The 23,672-nt window shown below is 41.6% G+C and overlaps 1 protein-coding gene across 2 annotated transcripts in view; it reads left to right on the top strand.

Moving 5' to 3' along the window:
• Positions 1–22,822, top strand: part of SESTD1 (SEC14 and spectrin domain containing 1) — a 228,202-nt gene extending 205,380 nt beyond the window's left edge. For both annotated transcript variants that reach the window (XM_077448108.1, XM_077448109.1), the window contains exons 15-18: positions 9,289–9,411; positions 14,064–14,255; positions 19,563–19,684; positions 22,037–22,822. In XM_077448108.1, coding sequence (XP_077304234.1) covers positions 9,289–9,411; positions 14,064–14,255; positions 19,563–19,684; positions 22,037–22,166 — 567 coding nt within the window. In that variant the 3' untranslated portion in view covers positions 22,167–22,822. The remainder of the gene's footprint in view (positions 1–9,288; positions 9,412–14,063; positions 14,256–19,562; positions 19,685–22,036) is intronic.
• Positions 22,823–23,672: the final 850 nt, after the last annotated feature.

Here is a 23,672-nt window from a genome sequence, read left to right as displayed (position 1 = left end):
CAGTGAAGGGGTGAACTATGTTCCCTGGGAGGTGATTCTAACTAAAGGGGGAGAGACTAACTACAGGACGTAACAGATTGTGGTTCCTAGCTAATAGGAACACACGATATGTCACTCCTATCAGAACAGAACAGGGAAGTGTGTGTGTTTACACTAGGGTGTAGTTCCACTGTGTTACCTTCATATACCCTCACTTGTCGGCTTCTTTACTGTCCCTCGCTTGTATCATCTTCTCCTTCATTAGTGTCATGATGTCATAGATGCTGCCAGTGTGCCGATCAGTTGTCACCACTGTGCCCCATCAGATGTTGCCAGTGTGTCCATGAATTGTCGCTACTGTGCCCCATCACCAGATGCTGTCAGTGTGTCCATCAATTGTTGCTACTGTGCCCCATTCGATGATGCCAATGTGCCCATGAATTGTCGCAACTGTGCCCCATTAGATGCTGCCAGTGTGCCAATCATTTGCCGCTACTGTGCCCCATTAGATGCTGCCAGTGTACCCATGAATTGTCGCTACTGTGCCCATTAAACCCTCAGATACATCTTTAGCTTGTCAGATAATACTTTTCTCAGGCAGCTGATCGCTGCCTGAGAAAGTGCACTTACTTGTTTACTTTTCATAAAAATCGCCGTTTTATAGTCCATGACGTCATGCGCGATTGCGCAGTATGGACTTTCAAGCGCGGCATGTATCCTATGCCGCGTGTGTTTTTCCTGCTTGTCAGAATTGGAATGTACGTGAGATTCTCCTCAGAACGCCACAGAGGAGAAGTCTCGCGATGTAGATATCAGCCTGCTCTTCCTGATTGAGGGTTGGTTACGACGCTACGGCGCATGTGCGAGATTTCGTGAGGGAGTCAAACTAAGGGCGGAAATGACGTCCTCAAAGGATTCTAAAATCAGCAGTAAAAATGGCGCAGGCGATACCCGGAAGACTGTGCTTTATAAAACTTCTCAAAAAGGTAATTCTAACGCTCGTTTTTGGAAGATTTATAGATATTATGAATGCTGATATTAATTATTATACAAACATTTGAAAATTAGAATTTTTTTGGTGGGGTTTACTTCCTCTTTAAATGCTGCCAGTGTGCCAATCAGTTGTCGCTTCTGTGCCCCATTAGATGGTGCCAGTGTGCCCATGAATTGTTGCTACTGTGCCCCATCACCAGATGCTGTCGGTGTGCCCGTCAATTGCCGCTACTGTGCCCCATTAAACGCTGCCCAGCACTTACCTGTTTCTCAGCGGGTCAGTGTGGGGGGGGGCCACCTCAGGCAGTTGGGGATATCACTGGCTGCTGCAATGTACTGCGAGCGGGATTCGGGACCGGAAAACAGCCGCACCGACAGCACAGGCTGGGCTGGATGATCCTTACCAGCAGTAAGGGAGCGTGCTCTGTCTGGTCTGGTGGTGTGGTGTCTGTCTGTCTGTGGCTGGCTGCTCTCTCTTTCAGAGGCTCGCTGCTCAGCCGTCTACTGGGTGCCCACACTGACTGCAGTCGCCCACGTGTCAGCTGGCCATCAGCCGACGTCACTGGTTGCTAGACACGGGGTGGCCCTAGCCTAGCAACCAGATGTTTGATGTCTTACTGTGTAGTGTTGTACTAGTGTGTAATGATAAGGGGGGGCGGACTGCTGGCATGGCGCTGTGTAAATGACTGGCTCAGCTTGCTGGCGGTGTTTTTTTTTTTTTTTTCATTCCGGGACACTGTATTGTCCCGGAATGAAGGTGCCCGGGACACGGGACAGAAATCTGAAATAAGGGACAATTCCGGGCAATCCGGGACACGTGGGCACCCTAGTTTACACACACTTGTCCCTATTCTGTGTCTTCTGGTCACGAACGCTCGTGGCCGGCGGTCATTGCGTCATCAACACCCTCGCTGTGCAGCAAGCACGAGCGCGTGCCTACTATCCGGACCCCGCAAGATCACGTACAGTAACGTGATTTCATGCAGGGGAGCCAGCCTGTCGCAGTAAAACTGCGGTGGCTGGTCCGGAAACGGCTAAAATGATTGTAAAGTTGTTGTTTTTTCCCTATAAAAATAAGAAACCTGTCATACTTGCCTTCTCTGTGGAGGGGATTTGCACAGAGCAGGCTGAGCACCCAAGCCGAGTCACAGCGCCCTGTGTCCATTCAGACACAGAGACCCGGCCCCAGCTGTCCAATAAAAATGCTGCAGTAGAGGCTGTCCTCTCACTGCAGTGTCACAGAAGGGGGCATGTGTCTAAAAGACACCTACTCCCTTCCAGCCCAGCCCTCTTAACTAGCAAAAAAAAAAACATGGGTTTATGGGAATAAGATTTACCCATAATCCCATGCTTTTCTCACACAGTTAAAAGGGAGAATCTTCTGCTGCTAAACAAGGTACTGTTTTAATCAAGCTGAATCATTTATTATTATTCTATGTGTTACAATATAATCGTTTACTATTTATCTATTTACTGTGAAATTACTGGTTGGAAGTTATAACTTTTTCAGTAATTTTATAAAAATGGTAGTAATTTGTCTGTTAAGCCACCTGCTTGAGTACAGTTTTTGAATATAGTACATTACCTTAAAAACAATATATAATAATTATTTGTATATAGCCTACTTATGATAATTAACCCCTTGCCATCCAGGCCAATCCTGACACTTCTCTCCTGTATGTAAAAAATGATATATATATATATATATTTATATATATTTATATTTGTTTTAACAGACACCCTAGGAAATAAAATGGTGGTTGTTGCAACGTTTTATGTGAAAGGGTATTTGCGTAGCAATTTGTCAAAACATGTTTTTTTTTTGGGGAAAGAAACAGTTTCCTGAATCACAAAAACCCCACTAATGCTAGCCTGATTTTTTGTATACTACCGTATGAAAGATGTTCCCTCGATTAAATAGATACCTAACATGTCAATTATTGCTCTCGTTCTAATGGTCGCAGCGTATGTAACCTGTGGTATCTGGCTCTGATACTAGCCAGTGCCTCACCAGCCACTGACCTCACCGCACGTCCCTGTCATGGACATCGCTGGACAGAGAGGGACCTCAGGTAAGTGCTAAGGGGGATTGGGGGGCTGTTGCACACAGAAGGCTTTTTATCTTAATGCATAGAAACCTTCTGCGTTTACAATAATGCCTTTACAATGAGGAATGAAATAAATGGAACCTGCAAGCAGCAATAGGGAACAAGGTCTTGATTAATTGAAATCATCTCTATTAGTGAAGTCAATATTTATTGGTCTGATAAGTGCAAGCTAAAATCAAACTGATTGCTGCACATTATTGCCCTTTTTTAAGGCTATTAAATAGAAGCTGTTTGTAAAATTTAATAAAGTACAGTGACCCAAACATGTACTCCACTCATTGTGCCAGTATTTCAGGGGGATACCAGTGATTTGGACCACCCGCAGCATCTTGTGACATTTCCCTGCAGTGTTATGTGCTTCATAGGCCCTTAAAGCGCTAGTAAATCTCAGGTTTTAAAAAAAAAAGATTACCTGCAAGACAATGGCATAATTTGCTGCATCACATACTAGCACATTATGAATACTTACCTTAGAATGAAGCCCTCCAGCTGCACGCTGTCACCACTGATAGGGCTTCCATCTTCACCCAGTCTTCCTTCTGGATTCACGTGCTCTAGCAATCTGATTGGCCAAGCTGTGATGTAGTCCCGTCCATGGATTCGCATGGGAATTATGGCCCCGGCACGGAGCTCTGAAGAGACGCCATTGGTACATCGTCCCTTTAGAGTGCATGAGACGGTGACGTCACTGGCTGCATGCAGTGTGAATATTTCCTAAAGAGTGAAAGTTTAGAAGATATTTACTGTACCTACAGCTAAGCCTGATGACAGTCTTTACCTGTAGGTACAAGAAAAAAAAACTACTTTACTACGACTTAAGAAGGATGTGGCACACTTGCCACACCTTCATTTTGTTTTGCAGGGTCCAAGCAGTTGTGTGGAACAGAGCATTCTGGTGGGGGTTTCTCACTAAACAACTTCCCTAGTCATCATAAAGCGGTTGTAAACCGCTTGACTTTTTTTTTTTTTTTTTTTATTCTTATCCTGCAAGGTAATGTCATAATGTGCTAGTATGCATCTCATACTAGCACAATATGTTAAGCTTGTCTTAAAACGAAGCTTAATTTGTTGTACCTATAGGCAAGTCTATAATGAGAGTGATGAGAATCCCTTCGATCTGGGTGAGAAACGTCTTCCACCACCGGGCAAATAATCTACTCAACAGAAGGAGTTGACACCCATTACAGGTAGTCAAACCAGGCGCAGATACCAATGGAAGTATGTCTTATGAAGGGAGACTGGTCCACAGCCCGATATGCTCCAATGATCGACCAGATTAGACCAGCACCCAAACAGGTGGTCAGATCAAACGCAGATACCAATGGAAGTGGGCCTTCTAAAGGGAGACTGGCCCACGGCCCGATATACTCTGGTCATATGTTTAAAAGATAACAAGAAGGGGCTCCTCACTGCGTAGTTTAAAAAGCCCTTTATTCCATAAGAAGCATCAGCATAAAACATAGTAAAATCACTTTGTCCGAATCAAAAAACATGCTTTGGATTATATTAGGTCGTGGACCAGTCTCCCTTTAGAAGGCACACTTCCATTGGTATCTGCGCTTGATCTGACCACCTGTAATGGGTGCTAATCTTCTCTGATCGATCATTGGAGCATATCAGCCTGTGGACCAGTCTCCCTTAATAAGACATACTTCCATTAATGGGTGTCAACTCAATCTACTCCTCTGAGTAGATTGTTTGCCTGGAGGTGGTGGAAGACGTATTCTCATCACTCACATTGATAGAAGATTAATGGTGGTGGTTCACGGACGCTTAATTTGATTTCAAATTTCTTTGGAAACGATATGGACATTTATTTTAGTGTTTTAGCATATATGTTTTTTATGAATTTCACTTATGATTTTGCATTTTTTGTATGTATATTTGAGTACTTAGAGCGCGGTATGAAATTTATTTGATTTCTTTAACACGTTATTAGACTTTTTGGTCTCACTACCAGCTGCTCCCAAAAAGTTATTGAACACACTTATTCACGTTGATTATTGTACAGGGTGCGCAGCTTATAGGCTTTTCCTATTTTTTCAAGCCTATAATAAGGCTTACCTTTAGGTACTGTAAAGATCTCTTAAAGAGGAAGTAAAGGCAAAAATATATTTTTTTTAAAAGCACACCCTGTAAGGCAAAGGCATAATGAGCTAGTAAGCATACTAGCTCATTATGAATAAATTACCTGAGAACGAAGCCCCCAAAGCGGTCCTCCGTCTTCCTCTTCGCCGCTGCCATGGATCCCGAAGCGACGTCCGGGTCTCACGGCTCCGGCGCTGTGAGCCGCGGTGACGTCACTCGCATGCGCGCGGGAGCAGACACTCGCGGCATATCGCCGCAGCCTGCCCCGGTGCGCATGTGCCGTAGACAGTGGTGGCTGTCTTCGTGTAAATATCTCCTAAACCGTATAGGTTTAGAAGATATTTCTTGGACCTACAGGTAAGCCTTAATCTAGGCCAGTGATGGGGAACCTCTGCACCCCAGATGTTTGGGAACTACATTTCCCATGATGCTCGTCCAATCTGCAGTGTACTTGAGCATCATGGGAAATGTAGTTCCAAAACCTCTGGGGTGCCAAGGTTCACCATCACTGATCTAGGCTTACCTGTAGGTCAAAGTTGGTTGTAAGGGTTTACAACCACTTTAAGGCCTGATTCACACCTATGCATTTTTAGTGCTTTTATCAATTTGGAGATTTGCACTACAGTCCATCTAGCATCATTTCCTATGGAACACGTTCTGTAGTGCAAATCTTCAAAATGCAAAAAGCGCTAAAAATGCATATATGTGAATCCAGCCTAAATGTGCACCATTTAGGACATAGTTACTGTATATGCAGCCGATTATGTCATTGGCGCATGCACTCTGCAGGAACGGCCACCTATGCCTTTCCTTCAAAGCCCTGTGCTGGGACTGGTGGCTCCTGTGCACATGCGCGGGAGTGACGTCACGCGGCTCTGGCCAGCCGTGCAGCCGAAGTCCGTGGATCCGAAAGTAAGACTAGTGAAGATGGATGCGGCCTCCAGCAGTGACAAGACACTGTTGGGAGGGCTTAGTTTGCAGGTAAGTTTCACATAATGTGCTAGTATGCGATGCATACTAGCACAATGTGCTTTTACTTTGCAGGTCAGAAGAAAAAAATACAGCAGTTTACTTACTACAATCCAATATGATTTTGGATTGGTTGCAGTTTTTCTCTTTACTTTAGGATCATATCTAATGGCTCCTACAAATACACAACATTAGCTTTTTCTACAAAAAAAACTAAACTGCATGTTCACATTTTAACATAAACTGTCCCAGCCCCCTCCCTAGTGCACCTCCCAAGGTCTGCTAGGATCACTCATGTGACACTTGATATTACCTTCGTTTTCAGGTCCTAACCTGGCTTAGAAGATTCTAAAATGAGTATGTCCCCTTTCTGAGAAGACTATTCCTGAAGATGATGGGGGGAAAAAATGTGGCCAATAATTGTAAAGGGAAAAGCCACCTCTTGGCCTCTGCTGCCCTCACTGTTTATGAAGTGCTCATGCCTATAACATCTTGTACATATGAGCTTTAGCCTGATTAGAACAGTGTGTACAATAGGTTTTTTTCAAGCCATTAGTAAAGTTTTTAGGGGAAGCTACAAGCTGCTAGCATGCTTTCAACAAGTTATGAGTAGTGCTAAGCTAACTGAAAGCTTTCTATCAGCTTGCTAAAAATGACAGACCGCACTCCTCTAATACTCCCAAACTTGTGTTAAAGGGTGCATTAAAGACAACTGTACCTGTACAAGTTGTTCTTTGAAGTGGTTGTGAACCCTTACATATACCCAGTGAAGTGACTGGCCTCAGGTAATGCATAGAGATAATGTACTATTGATTTTAGGTGGGGCTGACTATAAGCATTTGAGATTGTAGCTTCCATTAGAAGAAAGAAAAACAATCCAGTATGATTTTGGATTGGTTGCAGTGTTTATCTTTAGTTTAGTGTTTCTGAAATACAGGACCACATCTAATGGCTCATGCAAATAAATAACATTAGCTTTTTCCAAAAGACTATTAGTTCTTTTCCTGTTCCTTGCTGAGACGATAGGCACTCTCTGTACTGTCTGCCAATTTATATTCCATGTTAAATGATTGACTGATGCTAAATATATGAATGGTAATAGTTTATAATAATCCCTCTTTCCATTTTTGAAAGTACAATTCTTCGTGTGGAACAGAGAAGATGCAATTTATTGAGCAACTGAAGCAGGCTAGACTGAAAGTAGTCAGGGTAGAATTATTTCAATAATGCATGAGATATCCACATGGAAAAAGAAAATTCTAAACCCAAAGTTATAAATGAAAATCCAAATGCAATAATAAAAGTACAGAACCTGTTTTCATTGTCCAGTTGGGATTTTTGATACTGAAAGTGAGCTTTGTAATACTCCTACTTTGACAGCTAGGACAGGAGGACAAGGGTCCAATTCCTAAGGGCATGAAATCTTCCATGCGCTAATCACAGGCAGTGAGACGTTGCCCGATCTCTGCAGCCACCCATTGGGCAATGTCTCACTGCCTGTGATTAGCGCTGCGCTGCACCAACTTCCTGGCGGGCTCTGCACGTGGACCATGCAAACACGCCTGAGCTCATCCTTACTCAGAAGATTGTAATATGAGTATGTCCCCTTTCTGAGAGGAGTGCTGATGATGGTGAAAAACTGTGGCCACTAATTTTAAAGGGAAAAGCCACCTCTTTGCCTCTGCTCCCTATCTATAGGTGCATTCTTATGGTAAATCTAACCCTTGCCTAAATTTATATATACATAACAACGCTCACTGTTTGTGAAATGCTTATGCCTATAAAGTCTTGTACATATGTGCTTAAGGAGCCCATACACCCTACACTGCAGTGCCGGAGACCCGCATTCCTGTTCGGCTTCCCGCATTGCATTCCAATTGCATTGCCCTTGCGACCTGCTGTTGGGGTCAATTCAAAGTAAATAACACCCCAAACATAAGTAACATGATACTATGCAATGGGGCTGAAATCGCACTGCACACAACTGCATGTGAATTGCACAGGAACAGCACATCATTCCTGTGCGATTTACATGCAGTTCCTAGTGTGAATGGGCCCTTAGACTGATTAGAACAGTGTGTACAATATGTTTTTACAAGGCATTAGTAAAGTTTTTATTAACGCTACAGGCTGCTAGCCAGCTTTCAACAAGATTCAAGTAATGCTGAAGCTAAATGTCACTATCAACTTGCTTAAAGTGATAGCATTCCTTAAATAATCATGGTCTACATTCCCAGATTTGTGTTAAAAGTTGCATTAAAGACAACTGTACCTGTACAAGTTGTTCTTTAAGGAGTTCCCCACAACATTACATACATGCTGTCCTCTATATTCCAGAGAATTTAACTGTTCATCCCCACCCAGCACCGCATGGCCTTTCCTCTGGAAACATCCCTGACAATTCTTTTTAGTACCGTGAAATGATTTGTTCCTATGGGAGTGCCATACTCATAGCAGTCTTCAGAGGTCTAGCACAGAAGAGCTCTCCCATAGAAATTAACGGGGCCTCAAGAAGAGTTGCCGGTAGTGAAGTTTTTAGATATATCACTTGTTGGGGTCTCACCGTAAAGATCACAATTTGTAATTCCGCTTTATTATGGTAAAAAAAAAAAAAAAAGAGCAAGCTAACATTTCCTCAGCAACCCAAATATATGTGAAAATGAAAATAAGTGTTTTTTATTAGTTTTTTCTTTTGCAAGTGGGTCTACTAAAATAACTGCTGAAGTTTCTTTTTACCTATAAAAGCTGTGTGTTAAATTCATCCCGCATAAGCAGAATTTGCTGGGTGTGCATGTCTTTGTTTTGTTTGTTGAAAGAAGTCAATTTGGCAACTTTGACAAATATGTGCAGAAAAAGTAAAAATAAGTTTTTGCATCCCAAAAATCTTGAACTAGGGAAGAGTAGTCCATTCTAACGGAGTCAACATGCAAGTGTACAGATATTGCCCAATCCGTTTCCAGCTGACACTTTTCTATTTCTGGCTAGAAAAAAAAAAATATTTCTATAGGAGGCTGTTTTTTTGTTCATTAAAAGCTTGTAATATTTTATATTGTCATAATACTTTTTGCATGCCAACAGTGCCATTGAAGATTTTACAAGTCATAGACAGATGTAATCTGCTGTATTAAAATTGCTTATTGATCTTATTTAGGCGGTAGACTGGTTAAATGAATTACTAGATGCCTTGTTAAAGACGCACGTGAGACTGGGAGACGACAGTCAAGAAACAAAGATTTTAATAGAAAAGCACCGAAAATTTGTGGATGTAGCCCAGGTAACTGCTGTTTAGACTTTATACTAGTGTTGAATTGGTTCTTGACAACTTACCCCCCTTTGTTGTCATTCGGTTGTGTGCTTAAAGAGAAGTTTACTTTTGTTTAAATAATACATTTAAACTATAACTAACATTTCTATAGTTTAAGTTCTGCATTTCAGGAGTGGAAGCGTAAAACCTCTTCACCAGAGGCCTCAGTCACCTGACCACCACTGCTCCTGTCCATTACACATACAGGGTCCATGACACACTTTGTCATAAGTCAAGGGCAGAAGCCATATGTCACACATGAACATTTGTAAGGCCTTGCTAATTTGTGGGTACCTAGAAAGGGTCCTAAGCCAGCCACAGCCAAGGGCCAGTAACAGTAGCTGAGTTGCCCAGGAAGGATGAGTCTTGAACCCTACAGACTACCTCTCCATCCGAACCCTCAGTTACCTTACCAGCGCCACTCCTGCCTTAAGTTGCCTTCCTTCCTCCAACTTTCATTTTGCACCATGGGCTCTGCTGTGTTTTAACATTGCTCAACTACATTACACACTAAAACACAGAACCAGGTAGAAGAGTGCTTTGAAGAATCTTTCAGTCCAAATCTTAGGTTTACAAAAAAAAAGTGCTATAACATGGTTACTACAAGAACTCAAATGTAAATTCTGAGGTGGACTAATTATGTAAGTTTTCCAGGAGTGTGGCACCCTAGTACAGATTATTATACTCAAAGACAGTTGAAATAATGGAGGGATATCCCTGTAATGGATATGGAGGTTTGGCACCTTGAAAGAGAGCATTTTCTACTATATTTTCTAGCCCTATAATGGAGATGCCCACTGAAGGGGAAGACATAGTCCCATATCCATTTACAAGGTCCTTTCAGAAGCCTCCACACCTCTTAACTCCTTCCCTTGTTTATGTAGCCTTGGCACCAATGGGCAGAAAGGACCACACTAACAAGGAAGAAGGCAGGCAACACAGTGCCAGGAACAATGTAAACTCCTTCTTACAAAATGATACATTTTTCACAGAAGAATCCTTTCTGCTTGGCCTGCATGAGGCTGGTAAATTCACAAAAGCTAAAAATAAGGAGGTCAGTTTCTGTTTTTGGGTAAGAGAGAAGAGTCATGCGAATTATTTATTGTTGCCCCTTTTAGCAATCCGTGTATGCAAATAGCATAGCACCGATATAGCCATATTTTAAAGAGCTAGTATTGTCGACTTGCATACAGCTGTTACAGGCTTGTTAGCCCTCATCAGTGCAAGATATGGCTTTACTGGCTCTATAGTGTAGGGGCTTGTGAGTCCAGAAGAGCAATACAACTATTAGGGTCACTGTATAAAACTCCACCTGTAAAATACTTTGAGGTACAGCATTGCCTTCTTAAGAAAGAAAGCAGTTACACGTCCTCACTTCTAGCACAAAACCCAAACTCATTGAGCTTTGTCTCTACCTATGGGCTAGGTTTATGCCTGGTCATTATGCACTGCAGACCAGTCTAACAACCCACTTTTTCATCTCAAAGGACGTGGCCTGCCTCTTTTGTTAAATAAGTATGGGGAGTGTGGAAAATAGGGTGCTCTGGATATCAAGGAGACTTTAACAAACAGTACATGACTGCTTCTTAAAAAGTGACTAATGCACCACAGCAGCACTTCAGTAGAGGGAAGCACACTGTAGGAAAAACAAAGGAGAAAAGAAGGCACTCCTAAGTGCAGTAATAAAACACTTTAATGACAACTAAAGGTTAAAAACACAAAATGGAAGTGAAAAACAGGCATATCAATTAATCCATAACATCCAGCGGGTTGCCTCCTGGGAGTAAAGACAGCTGTAGGTGGAAGATCCAGCCAACCAGCGGTGGCAAAAACTGTCTCTAATCCAAGTTGGAGAGCCGTGATGTCAGGACAAGCATGTAACCCAGGCAATCGGACGTGACGTCGCAGTGTGCGGGACATGTTTCGGTGCATTTAGACCAAGTCCTGGCAGCACGGCACTCCATCTTAGACCAGAGACAGTGTTTCCCACCGCTGGTTGGCTGGAACTTCTACCTGCAACTGTGTTTACTCCCAGGAGGCATCCCGCTGGATGTTATGGATTCATTGATGTGCTTGTATTTTACTTCCATCTTGTAACTGTTTTTAAGCCTCCCTTGTCATTAAAGTGTTTTATTACTGCAGTTAGAAGAGCCTTCTTTTCTGCTTTGTTTAAATAAGTATGGGCTTTTGTGAAACTAACATCCATACGCGCCTTGATTCTGCAGCTGTCCCACTCCAACTAACACCAAGAGCTGTCCAATTATGGCTGACTGCTCGGTTCTCAGTCTGCTCTAAGTGGAGAGAGGTGGTAGTTCATGCTCCTCCAGCACTCACTGGAGCACTGGGCTGGGGAGGGAACAGGCATGGCTAGCTTTGGCTCTCAGCCACACACGGAAAGGTAGAGCCAGCTGTCCGTTAGGCAGCAGTGTGAGTCCTGATGTTATTGTTGGTATTCTTCCCAAGCCTGGCATGGTTTTGTCCCATCAAATGATGGTGGGCAATAGTTAAAAGTAGCTTTGGCCATACTTCTCTTTTAAGGAGCAGTAAAGAATATGCACACTCCTTTGGCAGGCCAGGCAGTTGGATAAGGGGTTTTATCTGTAAAACGTATACTATTTCAACTTGATTTGAGACATCACCTGCTAGAAATCGTTATGTTCGTCCCATGTTTATGTGGCTTTACTCCACATTAGAACTAGACGAGGGTGCGCTTCCCTATGCACCAAACAGCCACTTATCTAAATGTAACCTTTATTATATATCATAAAATACACACATGTAATGTTACTTATCCTCTAAATAGCCTGGATCCCCTATATTGAATGTAAGAGGATAGAATAGCCCTCATATTGTCTATATTTGTATAATAAGAGAAGTTTCACTAATTAACTTGGTAGATGTAAATATTACCACATAAGATAAGAGATAGAACTTTGGTTTATATAAAGCAGCATTGATCTCTCCCTATAGGGACACATGTTATGGTAATTTACATACCTTTTATGATTTATAATAAAGGTTACGTTTTAGATAATCAAGATATTGTATATGTGGGAGTGGTGCTTATATTAATAATGGTGCCAGTGGAGGGTCTCATTCCTGAGCCAAATCATATGAGTACAAAATAAATAAAATGGGACTTTAAATATCTCTCCAATGGACAGATGTACACAACAAAATATATTTTAAAAAATACATATCTTTATTACATTCAATTAAAGCCTCATATTAAAAACCTAAAATTTGTACATGGACTTCAATTCTACCACTTGTCTTCCATTTAGCGAAGTAGAGGATGTATGGCAGGGATATGCAATTAGCAGGCCCTCCAGCTGTTGCAGAACTACAAGTCCCATGAGGCATAGCAAGACTCTGACAGCCACAAGCATGACACGCAGAGGCATGGTGGAACTTGTGGTTTTGCAACAGCTGGCGGTCCGCTAATTGCATATGCCTGATGTATGGTATGATCGTCCTCTGAAATTGATGTGGGGGGTCGACATGTTTTCTGGAAAAAAAAATCTGCTTCATCAGGACCAAGTCTCATGTAAAAGTACAACTGGACATGAAGATAACACTAGAAATTAAAATAAATGACATATAATATAGTATGCATCATGTTTAACATTATAGCTATCTCCTAAAGGGAGAGAGAGAGAAAAGCAAAAAAAAAAAAGGGGGGGGGGGTGGAATTGGGTAACGGGATGGAGAAGAAAAGCAAAACTGCTTTTTTCCCATTCCTGTTTCCCCAATTCCCCTTTCTTTTTTTTTTTTCCTCTTCTCTCGCTCCCTTCAGAAGATGTTAATGTTACACATAATGCTTACTATATTATCTTTATTTTAATTTCTAGTCTTATCTTAGTGTCAAGTTGTACTTTTACATGAGATTTGAGGTCCTGATGAAGTGGATTTTTCCGCAAAATGCGTCGACCCACACATAAATCTCAGAGGACGATCATACAATACATCCTCTACTTCCCTAAATGGAAGACAAGTGGTAGAATTGAAGGCCATGTACAAATTGTATGTTTTTAATATGAGGTTTTAATTGAATGTAATAAAGATTATATATATATATATATATATATATATATATATATATATATATATATATATATATATATATATATATATACACCTTTCGGTGCGTAGGGAAGTGCACCCTCATCGCTTTCTACTTTACTCCACATTATCAAAACATTGCCATCCTCCCAAACTGAAAACCCAAGCCTGCGTGTATGTGACATCTAATGGCCAAGGACCAATGTGTGTTCTAATATTTATTCTGTTGTAAATACATTCCTCCAATACAAAATTATAAAAAGAAGAGAGCAGGAATAAAAATATTTAGAACAATAAAATTCCAGCTGCCACTTTTGCAGTACGGAATAAGATGAAAGCACAGGTGCTTAGTATATATGGACATTCCGCTTTTCCCGTGCTACAATTTTTATTTTACCAGCCTGCTAAATCATAACACAAGATGGCCATGCTAAATATCTCCTATTAATTCTATCTGGAAAGCAAACTATCTGTGTCTGACCCCTTAAATGTAGAAATAAGAACAAATAATTCTGTTTCTTCTCATCTATAATTTTCTCTTTCTTTGGTCCTCTCTACAGAGTACATATGATTACGGGCGACAGTTACTGCAAGCCACAGTTGTATTGTGTCAGTCTCTGAGATGTACATCAAGGTCATCGGGGGACACACTTCCGAAACTTAACAGAGTATGGAAGCAGTTTACGATAACCTCAGAAGAGAGGGTTCACCGGCTGGAAATGGCACTTGCTTTTCACTCTAACGCCGAAAAGGTTAGCGCTATTTGCATATGACCCAAGCCACGTAGCTTCAGTAATTTAAAGGTCACGTGCACTTCTGTAGAGCATTCTTGCTTGCCTGTACAATAGAGTTCTTTCATTTTCAAGAGCGCAGCGTTGAAGTATTTGGAGTGGATTGAATTATTTCTTTAGAATAGTTTTAAGTGCATGTACTTTGTTGTTTGGGCTTTTAGATAGACATGGACATGCTGTAATCATTGTTATTACACAAAATGTCATCACTTTTCTGTAACATCTATTAGGAAATATTCTTTCTGTACAGAAGTGGTACAGAGTGGCTTCAACTCATATTGGTGAAAACTTTTTCATTTAAAGGGAACCTGTCCATATAACCATTGCTGGCTGGATCTTGAGAGTGTAAGTTGTCAACGTCATCCTGGCTTCGCCTGTAGCAAGCATGCAGCCAGTAAAATTGTCACGATAACTAATACAGTATGCATATTGTTGTTCCATGACTCAACAACTTGAGAGGCAAGGATAAGTATTGAAGTCTGATGCTTGCACCCCTTGTAGATCCATATAGAGCAGGTCATACTCCTGGCCAATGGTGTATGCTGCTGCGAGCAAATGTGCCGATAGGAACAGAAAGCAGTATGAGCAGAGGAATGACCTCTTTAGTTTCCTGTGATTTGGTGATTGTCCAGTCAGCTGGTGGGGATGGAGAAAGATGCTCAAATATACAGTACAATATCTAGAGTTTCTAACTGTAACAAAGTGGTGCCTTCACCTGGCTGTGCGCTGTATATTTTATAACTGGATGAACAGAAGTACAAATACTTTAGTAAGTAAATATGTGTACAGTACTTGCTAAAGTATTAGCTATTTTCCTGGAATTCAGCTTTACAAAGAATTCTGCAATGGCAGCTCACATATTTCTATCCTGACAAGTTCCCTTTAAATTCAATTCAATTTAAACTCAGACCAAAGCTGTTAAAGGAGAAGTAGGGCCTTTTGGCTCTACTTCTACAGGGGATCACAGGAGTGCACATAGTTCTGCACTCCTGTGACCTGTGTTCAGCTGGTCCAGACTCTGGAGAGATCCTGACTTGTCCCCTTGAGAGCCTGAGCCAACAGCTCTTACCCCCTCCACAGAGCAGTGCTCCAGTTAGCCAAGGGGCAGAGCAGAGAGCTAGTGACTGACAGCCATCATCTCTCTGCTCACTGAAGAGCGTGAACTGAGAGATCGGTGGTCTATGATTGCTCCGTTGTCAGTGTAGCGGCAGCTGGGCATAAATTCATCAATGCTGCATCCACCTAGGTGAATATAAATATTGGGTTTTTTTAATCCCAAACTTCTCTTTTAATACAGTTTCTGGTGGACATCATGTGACAGGCTATATAAAAGTATAATTAAAGGGCAACAGTAAAAACACAAAATGTAAGTAATAAGCTGTTCGTGTAGGTTTTGCATATGTCTGCTTTTTGTTTCATCAAAAACATGAGCTAATTCTAGCGCTTACATGGTGGGCACATATAACCTTATTACTTGAATTTTTGATCTGACTAGTTCATTTTTTTTTTTTTTTTTTTTTTTTTACATTTTGCAGCCTGATCAAAAAAATATACAGCTGTGTAAAATGTATCAGTTTTTTTTTTTTTTTTTGATACACAAGCTGCTACTTTATTTTTGTAAAATAAAGTTAATGGGTGCAATATGGAATTCTGACGGCAGCAAACTTGGGGAACTTCACACGAAGCAAGTACATTTCTAACCTAAAAGTGGAACTTTAATCAGAAAATTAAAGGGGTTATAATCCGATAAAAAAAATATATATTACAGCATTGTGCTTGTGCAGTGTCCTTTGTCCTTCTCTATGCTGTAAAACATTTGGATGATCCTGCCTGTTCCTGTGTCCTCCTTAGTGCGCTGACCACGGTAATCATGGCTGCTGATCCAAGATACCGTGGTCAGTTTGTGCCTCCAGTAGCCCACAGTCTCTCTTCCTCCCTCCCTGTGTGTCAGCTCTGGCGTCTGTGTGTGAGCCATCTCTTCCCAGCCCCTCCTGTCCCACTGCTGTGGCTGTAAAATCACTAAAATCCCTAATCCCAAATCCTGGAAGCCCCTCTGTTACAGAAAGATATAATGTGCAATATCTTTTTTTTTTTTTTTTTTTTTTTTTTTTTTAATTATGCAGCAAAATACCTTATTTCAGAGAGCTGCTTGTGTGCTCACGTGACCTCCTGCCACTTTCCTCCTGGCTAATGTCAATGGGGAATCTTAACCCCTCTCACCGTGTAGTACTCAGAATGGGGAAGAAGAGCACCAGGAGGTCTGAAATAAGGTATTTTGTTGCATAATTTTTTTAAAACACAGATACTGTACAGGATATCGTTCTATAACACAGGGGAGTCCAGGATTTGTGATTAGAGACTTTATAACCACTTTAAAGCGATTGTATACCCTAATTATAAATTTTTACCTACAGGTAAGCCTATAATAAGGGTTACCTGTAGGTAAAATGAATATCTCCTAAACTTGTACGTCAGCGGAGCATTCACTGTGAATACCCGTCTGAATGTCCGGCAGACTCTGCCGAACCTTGCTGGGAAGAAAACTCCCGCACAAATGCGTGGGAGTGATGTTATCACGGCTCTAGTCACTCACAGCGCCGGAGCCGCGAACCCAGAAGACACGCCGAGGGCAAAATGTCAGCTCCCTTGACACGGACTGGGATTAGATACCGACGCCTCGTTCTAAGGAAAGTATTTCATAATGAGCTAGTATGCGCTGCATACTAGCTCATTATGCCTTTGCCTTACAGGTTTTTTTTTCTCTTGCGGGTATACAACCACTTTAAGTCCTGCTAGATCATTTCAGGCTGGCCCCTTTTGCAGGTATAGTTATGTAAAACATTAAAAATAAATGCCCGTAGTGTTTAAAATCCAGTAAAACACTGTCTCACCCTGCTTTGCACAAGCTCATTTGCGCTCTATTTTTGTCATTCTGTCAAAAATCTGAGCCACTGGAAGCCTATCTGCAGACAGCCTAAAGATTTACTACTGTTCAGGAGCTCTGGGCTTCAGCAAATTGGCAGCCTCTGGAAAGAAATAAACAGGAGCAAATGCTGTAGGCAATTTACAGCAGACACTAATTTTGGTAGCATAATTATCAAAGTGGTTCCAAAGGTAGAAAAATGGCATGCAACTCCCTAGACCCGCAATACCCCCACCCCATATTTAACTGAGCCCAATCACGATCCAGTGATGTGCCCAAGAGCATAGGCTCTCTCCAGCTTAATTGTCTCAGATACTGCTGTCAATCACAGCCAGTGAGGAAGGAGTGGGGGCGGGGTCAAGCCCCACTCTGTGTCTTATGGACATGCAGAGCAGAGCTCGGGTGCGAGCATGCATGAGTACCCCCACAGCCAGTGGCTCACTATGGGGGCACTCAGTGGGGGGAGGGAAGTAGGCGGAGCTAGGATTACTAGCGGGGGACAGAAGAAGAGAATGATTGGGGCTTCTCTGTGAATGCTTGAGTGCCCCCACAGCTAGTGGCTCACTATTGGGCCGCTCAGCGGGGAGGGGGGTGTAGGAGGAGCTAGGATTACAGGCGGGGGGACCCAAGAAGAGGATGGTTGGGGCTGCTCTGTGCAAAACCATTGCACAAAGCAGGCAGATATAAAAGAAAGAAATTGGTACCTGTTACAATCGCTTTAATGTGGAATGTATGTTTCTTGCTAAAAAAAAACATTTGTTTTTATCAAGTTGTTATTGGTAAATGCCGCTTTAACTAGTACCAAATTCACTCATAAATCTGTTCTCTGTTGTCCTTGGTACGCTTGCTGAACACTGTTGCAGTATGTATGTTGCCTAACTAACTGGCTGAAGATTAGTACATGCTTAATAGCAATCAAATATTAGACAGTGGCTTTTTTGAGCATTTTTCATAATTGGCAACAGAACAAATTTTACAAATTCTATAGAAGTGCATGACCCAGAACTCCCACATGAATTGTCTGACCCTCAGCAGTTGATATCTTCTCCCGCCACTTCAAATAAGAGAAAAAGCTATTGGTTCACTTAGATTAAAAGACTTTCAGTTCAATGGGACTAGCGTGATCTTATGCAGTTTGAGGTCACGTTTTCTAAGGCCAACCATACATGGTTTGAATCTCGGCCAGTTCAGCAGGAACCGGCTGAGATTCAAACTGTTAATGGGCATGCTGAATGTACCAAATTGATTGAGTGATCAACTTTTGTACAACCAGCCTGCCGAATTTGCCTCAGATTATCGCAAGAGGCTGCTATAGCCACTAGCAATAGTCACTCTTCTCCTGGCAGGGGTGGCTTTGCCCTCCCACCAGGAGAAGACAATTTATGATTCCCTGTCTGTTTTGATGGGGGAATTGTGCACATTTCTTTCATGGAACCCATGGTTTCAGGAAAGTAATTCACAGTGTATGGGCGGCCTTAGTGAAGTGATCAGCTGGATTTTCTGACTTTTCATTTTAGCTCAGAATAAGATGTCCACAGGCTTTGGGGTTCTACCTAATCTGTTCTAATCAGTGTAACATTTGTTTGAGATTCTTCTGAGGTAATTCAGAACTCATCGACAGGTGCATTTGACCTGTAGTTGACATCTTTCTGACCTGTTTTCAAGCAGGTTTTGTATTGCCATAGACCAGGGATCTGCAATTAGTGGATCTCCAGCTGTTGCAGAACTACAATTCCCATGAGGTATAGCAAGACTCTTAGAGCCACAAGCATGACAGCCAGAGGCAGAAGCATGATGGGACTTGTAGTTTAGCAACAGCTGGAGGTCCGCTAATTGCATATCCCTGCCATAGACTAAACAGGCCCTTCGATTGTTTCATCTGGGGAGGGTAGCAGGTCCACTTTAAAGCGGCTACATACCCCGCTTGGTGATTTTTACCTACAGGTAAAGTTTATTACCTACAGTATGCGATGCATACTAGCCATTATGCTATTGTCTTTCAGGGTTTACTACCGCTTTTATAGGTGAAGACAATTATCAGGTAGAAAATATAAGTGCATTTTAAAAGGAATCATTCAAGAGTTTTGAGAAGTCTTTTATGTAGTAGACATTGTCTAACGTGTGTGACAGAGCAGCACATGTACTAGCAGTTATGACAAACCTATTCACTGAGCTGCTTCTTCAGAATTCGCATTTGACACAAGCTGGCTAATGACTGCTTCCATCAAAGCGAACAGATGCTGTGCCTTATAATGGATTCACTTTAAATCATCATAATGTAAATTGGAAAATGTTACAACCAATCAGATTGACTTGGCAAACCTTTTTATTTTTCCTTCTTTCAGATCATACAAGAAAGTCCAGACCTTCCCGAATCTGTGCTGGATTTTGAACAATTTGATGAAGTTGAAGCTGTTGGGAAATCGTTGCTGGATAGGTTAACAGTGCCTGTAATTTATCCTGATGGGTATGTAATTTTTCTGTGTAGAATTGTCAATAAATAAAATATCAAGTTAGCCTCTAAAAGAACTGTAAGCCCATTACAATAATTTTTGGCCTGAGGATTCTGCATCAATGCATTAAAAGTCAATCCCACTTCATTCCTTATGGGTCTGATATTGTAAGGTGGGTGCATGGCAGTGGAGTCACTGAAGATCCAAGCATAAAGAAATTCCACAAACCAAAGTATGCGTTTCAGATAGAAAATTAATTTTATATCTGGGGAAAAAAAGTTTGTTACCCTGATGAAGGAGGACGCCTGCTGATAAGGGGTACCACCAGTCCTTCCGGGGGTGGGGGAATCCGATGTGGGCAGGACAGGGAGGATGATCAGTGCTGCATGGGTGCAATTACAGGAATGATGCCCTGTGTGTCTCTCCCTGCAGCAGCTGAAAGACAGTTTCTCCGCTTCTGCCTCCAGCCTGCTTTCAGCTGCTGAAGGGAGAGACACATAGGGCATCATTTCTGTAATTGCACCCCCACTGTACAGATCATCCTGCCTCTCCTGCCCACATCTGATTCTCCATGCTGTGTGCCCACGTCCAGCGCTACCAGTATAGGGTGAGCTGGGGAAGGGGCCAGTAAATATGTAATTTACTGTCCCCTTGCTTTTCTGAATGAAAACAGTGAGTGATCAGTACTGTGTTCATTAATAACTGAAGCATAGTAAACTGTGTTCTCACACAGAAATGTATCGAATCAATACAATTTTATTTTTTAGATTTATCAGGAATTTTGTGTGACCGCTAATAATGATTTTAGTGTATTTTTGGTGAAAATATCGGTTTTATATTTTCAGGGAGGGGCCCTATTAGGCACGCTGTTTGGGGCTTCGTGATTTCTAACAGCAGCCCTGCACTGTGGCTGCAAAATATAGATGTTTTTAATACAAGCACATTTTTATTTGCATCTCATTTGTTGGTGTGCTGGTCTGTACTCATATTTCAGAATCAAATATAAATAAAACCATTTTTGCTGACTTATCCTCTGTTGTTTTACAGATCCTAATACTTAGAAATACTGTCATTAGAATAAAATAAGTGTAATCAAATGTATCAAAAAAATGTATAATACTCTAGTCCCAGTTGGAGCCAGGGCACAGTGCATCTGTTCATGGACATTGTATTTTCAGAAGGAAGATTTTTAATTATGTTAGAAATGTTATTACATTAAAAGGACTCAAATCCTGATGTGGATACGATTCAAAACATGCATTGATATATTAAAAAAAAAATAATTTTTTTTTCTCTATCACCACATCTTAGTGATATAAGCAAGTTAAAAAAAATATAATTAAAAAAAAGTCATACTTACCTGCTCTGTGTAGTGGTTTTGCAAAGAGTAGCCTCGATCCTCCTCTTGTCAGGTCCCCTGTCAGTACTCTTGGCCCCTCCCTCCTGCCAAGTGCCCCCACAGCAAACCCAAGCAGGCTCATTCCAGAGCCGCTGCTCTGCATGTCCATTCACACACATGGCCACAACTCTACTCTGCCCCACCCCCCTCCTCATTGGCTCACTGGCTGTCTCAGCCAAAGAGGGAGAGTCCCTGCATAGCCAAGGCTCTCGTGCACATTGCTGAATCCGATGGGGCTCAGATAAATATTGGAGGGGGGGGGGGGGCTGCTGCTATAATAAGTTCCAATTAGTTCTACATATGAAAACATGACTACTTGGTAAGAAACCATGCCTTTAATGGCAATAAAGTATTCAAATGGCATGTTTATAAGATAGTGTCAGAGTAAAACTAATGAGTATCTAATAACTGTGCCAAGTCGAAGTCTCTAAAGCAGGGGTGCTCATCTGTGGCTCTCCAGCTGTTGCGGAACTACAAGTCCCATGATGCATTGCAAGGCTGAAAAGTACAAGCATGACTCCCAAAAGCAGAGGCATGATGGGACTTGTAGTTTCACAACAGCTGGAGAGCCACAGGTTGAGCACCCCTGCTCCAAAGTAATTATATGTGTATTTTGATGAGGATGATATTTAAATAAATGCCCATATACAAGGCCTCCGTGATAGACTAGCTTCTTTTGGAGACTACTTCAGTGTTCTAATTGGCCACCGAAATTAATTTTGTGGGTGGCCCCATTGGCAGCACCTGGCTCGATAAAATTAGAATTTTCAATCGACTTTTGTCAAAGGAGGAAAATTCAAACCTTTCCACATTATCCAAAACCAAGAAAACTTGTTTTGTATTGTTTTTTATTCATTTTATGTGAAATGTCATGCTGCTGTGAAAAACTTCTAATTGGTGAACATAAAATCAAGTTTAGAGTTGCATGCTTGAGGTTTTAAAAAAGAATGCCTTTTGTTTCTTGCAGAAGTGAACAGTATTTCGGAAGTCCAAGTGATATGGCCTCCACAGCAGAACACATCAGGGAGAGAATCAAGATGGTCTGCCTGAAAAAACAACAACTGCTTGAGCCTGATGTCTCCATAAGAGAGAGTTAAGAGAGACCGGACTGTGATTTTTTCCCCATAAGCTACAGTTTGTAACTCAGCATGTGGTCATACATTGAAATGCATTTCACAACCATCTCATCAAGCAGCATCTTCTCATCCCGAAAAACATTGCTCTGCGTATTGTAACACTTCTATAAAGCCTTACTTATAAACTGTGCTGTGAAATCATCAAGTGTATTACACAGTGTAGTGCTGCACTCGACACTACCTTTAAGCCCTTTAAAAGGGCCCGAAACGCGTGGCTGGATAATAATAATCTAAAGCCCTCTGGAAGCAGATGGGTTAAAAAAGCTTTACCTTATTTGGTAGTCCTGTTTCTAGGTAAGCAGCTGGCAAATGCTTTTCAATGGTGCTACCTAAAATGAAGGATTCTCCATGATCATTAGAAGGCGGAGGAGACGTATATGAAAAGTGCTGTCCCTGAGTGGATAACGTAGTCTTTGTAGGACGTGGGTTGTTCTTAGGATGTAGCGTACTTCTTCTTGTCTTAATATCTAAAGACATTTCATTTTTTATTGTGCCATTATACAACTTGTCCATGAAATCTTTGATATATCATGTTCATGAATCAAATGTTTTCTTACTTGTATGGGACAATGTATTTAAGCTGTTTGTGCTGAATAAACCATCTTTTTAAGGTTGGACATTTTTGCTTCCTTTATTGAAATGTATTTTTCTCACTTTCAGACATTTCTTTTTTTTTTTTTATAATTGTAAGAGTAAAACCCTATTATCAGTGTCTGGGTTAAATAAGAACTGTGTCTGCTGCTAACCTACACAAACCGGATTCTTTTACGTTGAAACCTGGTTGTAGTAATACCTGCTATTAACTGTAGTTAAAATGTTAGATTATTTTGTTAGACTTTAACCGGTTCCCGACCAGCGCACGACGATGTACGTCGACAGAATGGCACGGGCAGGCATATTGGCGTACATGTACGTCCAATCTCCCACGCTGGTCGGGACCCGCGGACTCGATCGCCGTGGGCATACCCGCGATCGTCTCACGGACGGCTGAATGGAGGAAATGCCGTGTAAACATCATTTCTCCATTCTGCCTAGCAACTAGTGACGCTGATCTCTGCTCCATGTGATTGGAGCAGAGATCAGTGTTCACAAAACGAAAGCCCAACCCCCCCACAGTTAGTAACACACTCCTAGGAACACTTAACCCCTACACTGCCACCCCCTGGTTAACCTCTTCACTGCCAGTGTCATTTATATAGCAGTGATTACTGTATAAATGACAATGGTCCCACAAATGTCCGATGTGTCCGCCATAATGTCGCAGTCACAATAAAAATCGCTGATCGCCGCCATTACTAGTAAAAAAAAAAAAAATAATAAAAAATTATTAATAAAAATGCTATAAAACTATCCCTATTTTGTAAATGCTATAACTTTTGCGCAAACCAATCAATAATCGCTTATTGCGATTTTTTTTTTTACCAAAAATATGTAGAAGAATACGTATCGGCCTAAACTGAGGGAAAA

This window comes from Lithobates pipiens, unplaced genomic scaffold, assembly GCF_037356315.1.
Source record: "Lithobates pipiens isolate NorthernLeopardFrog02 unplaced genomic scaffold, aLitPip1_a1.2 Scaffold_22, whole genome shotgun sequence".
Taxonomy (NCBI): Eukaryota; Metazoa; Chordata; class Amphibia; order Anura; family Ranidae; genus Lithobates; species Lithobates pipiens.
Note: the sequence above shows the minus strand (reverse complement) of the source record. Positions and strands in the feature narration are given on the sequence as shown.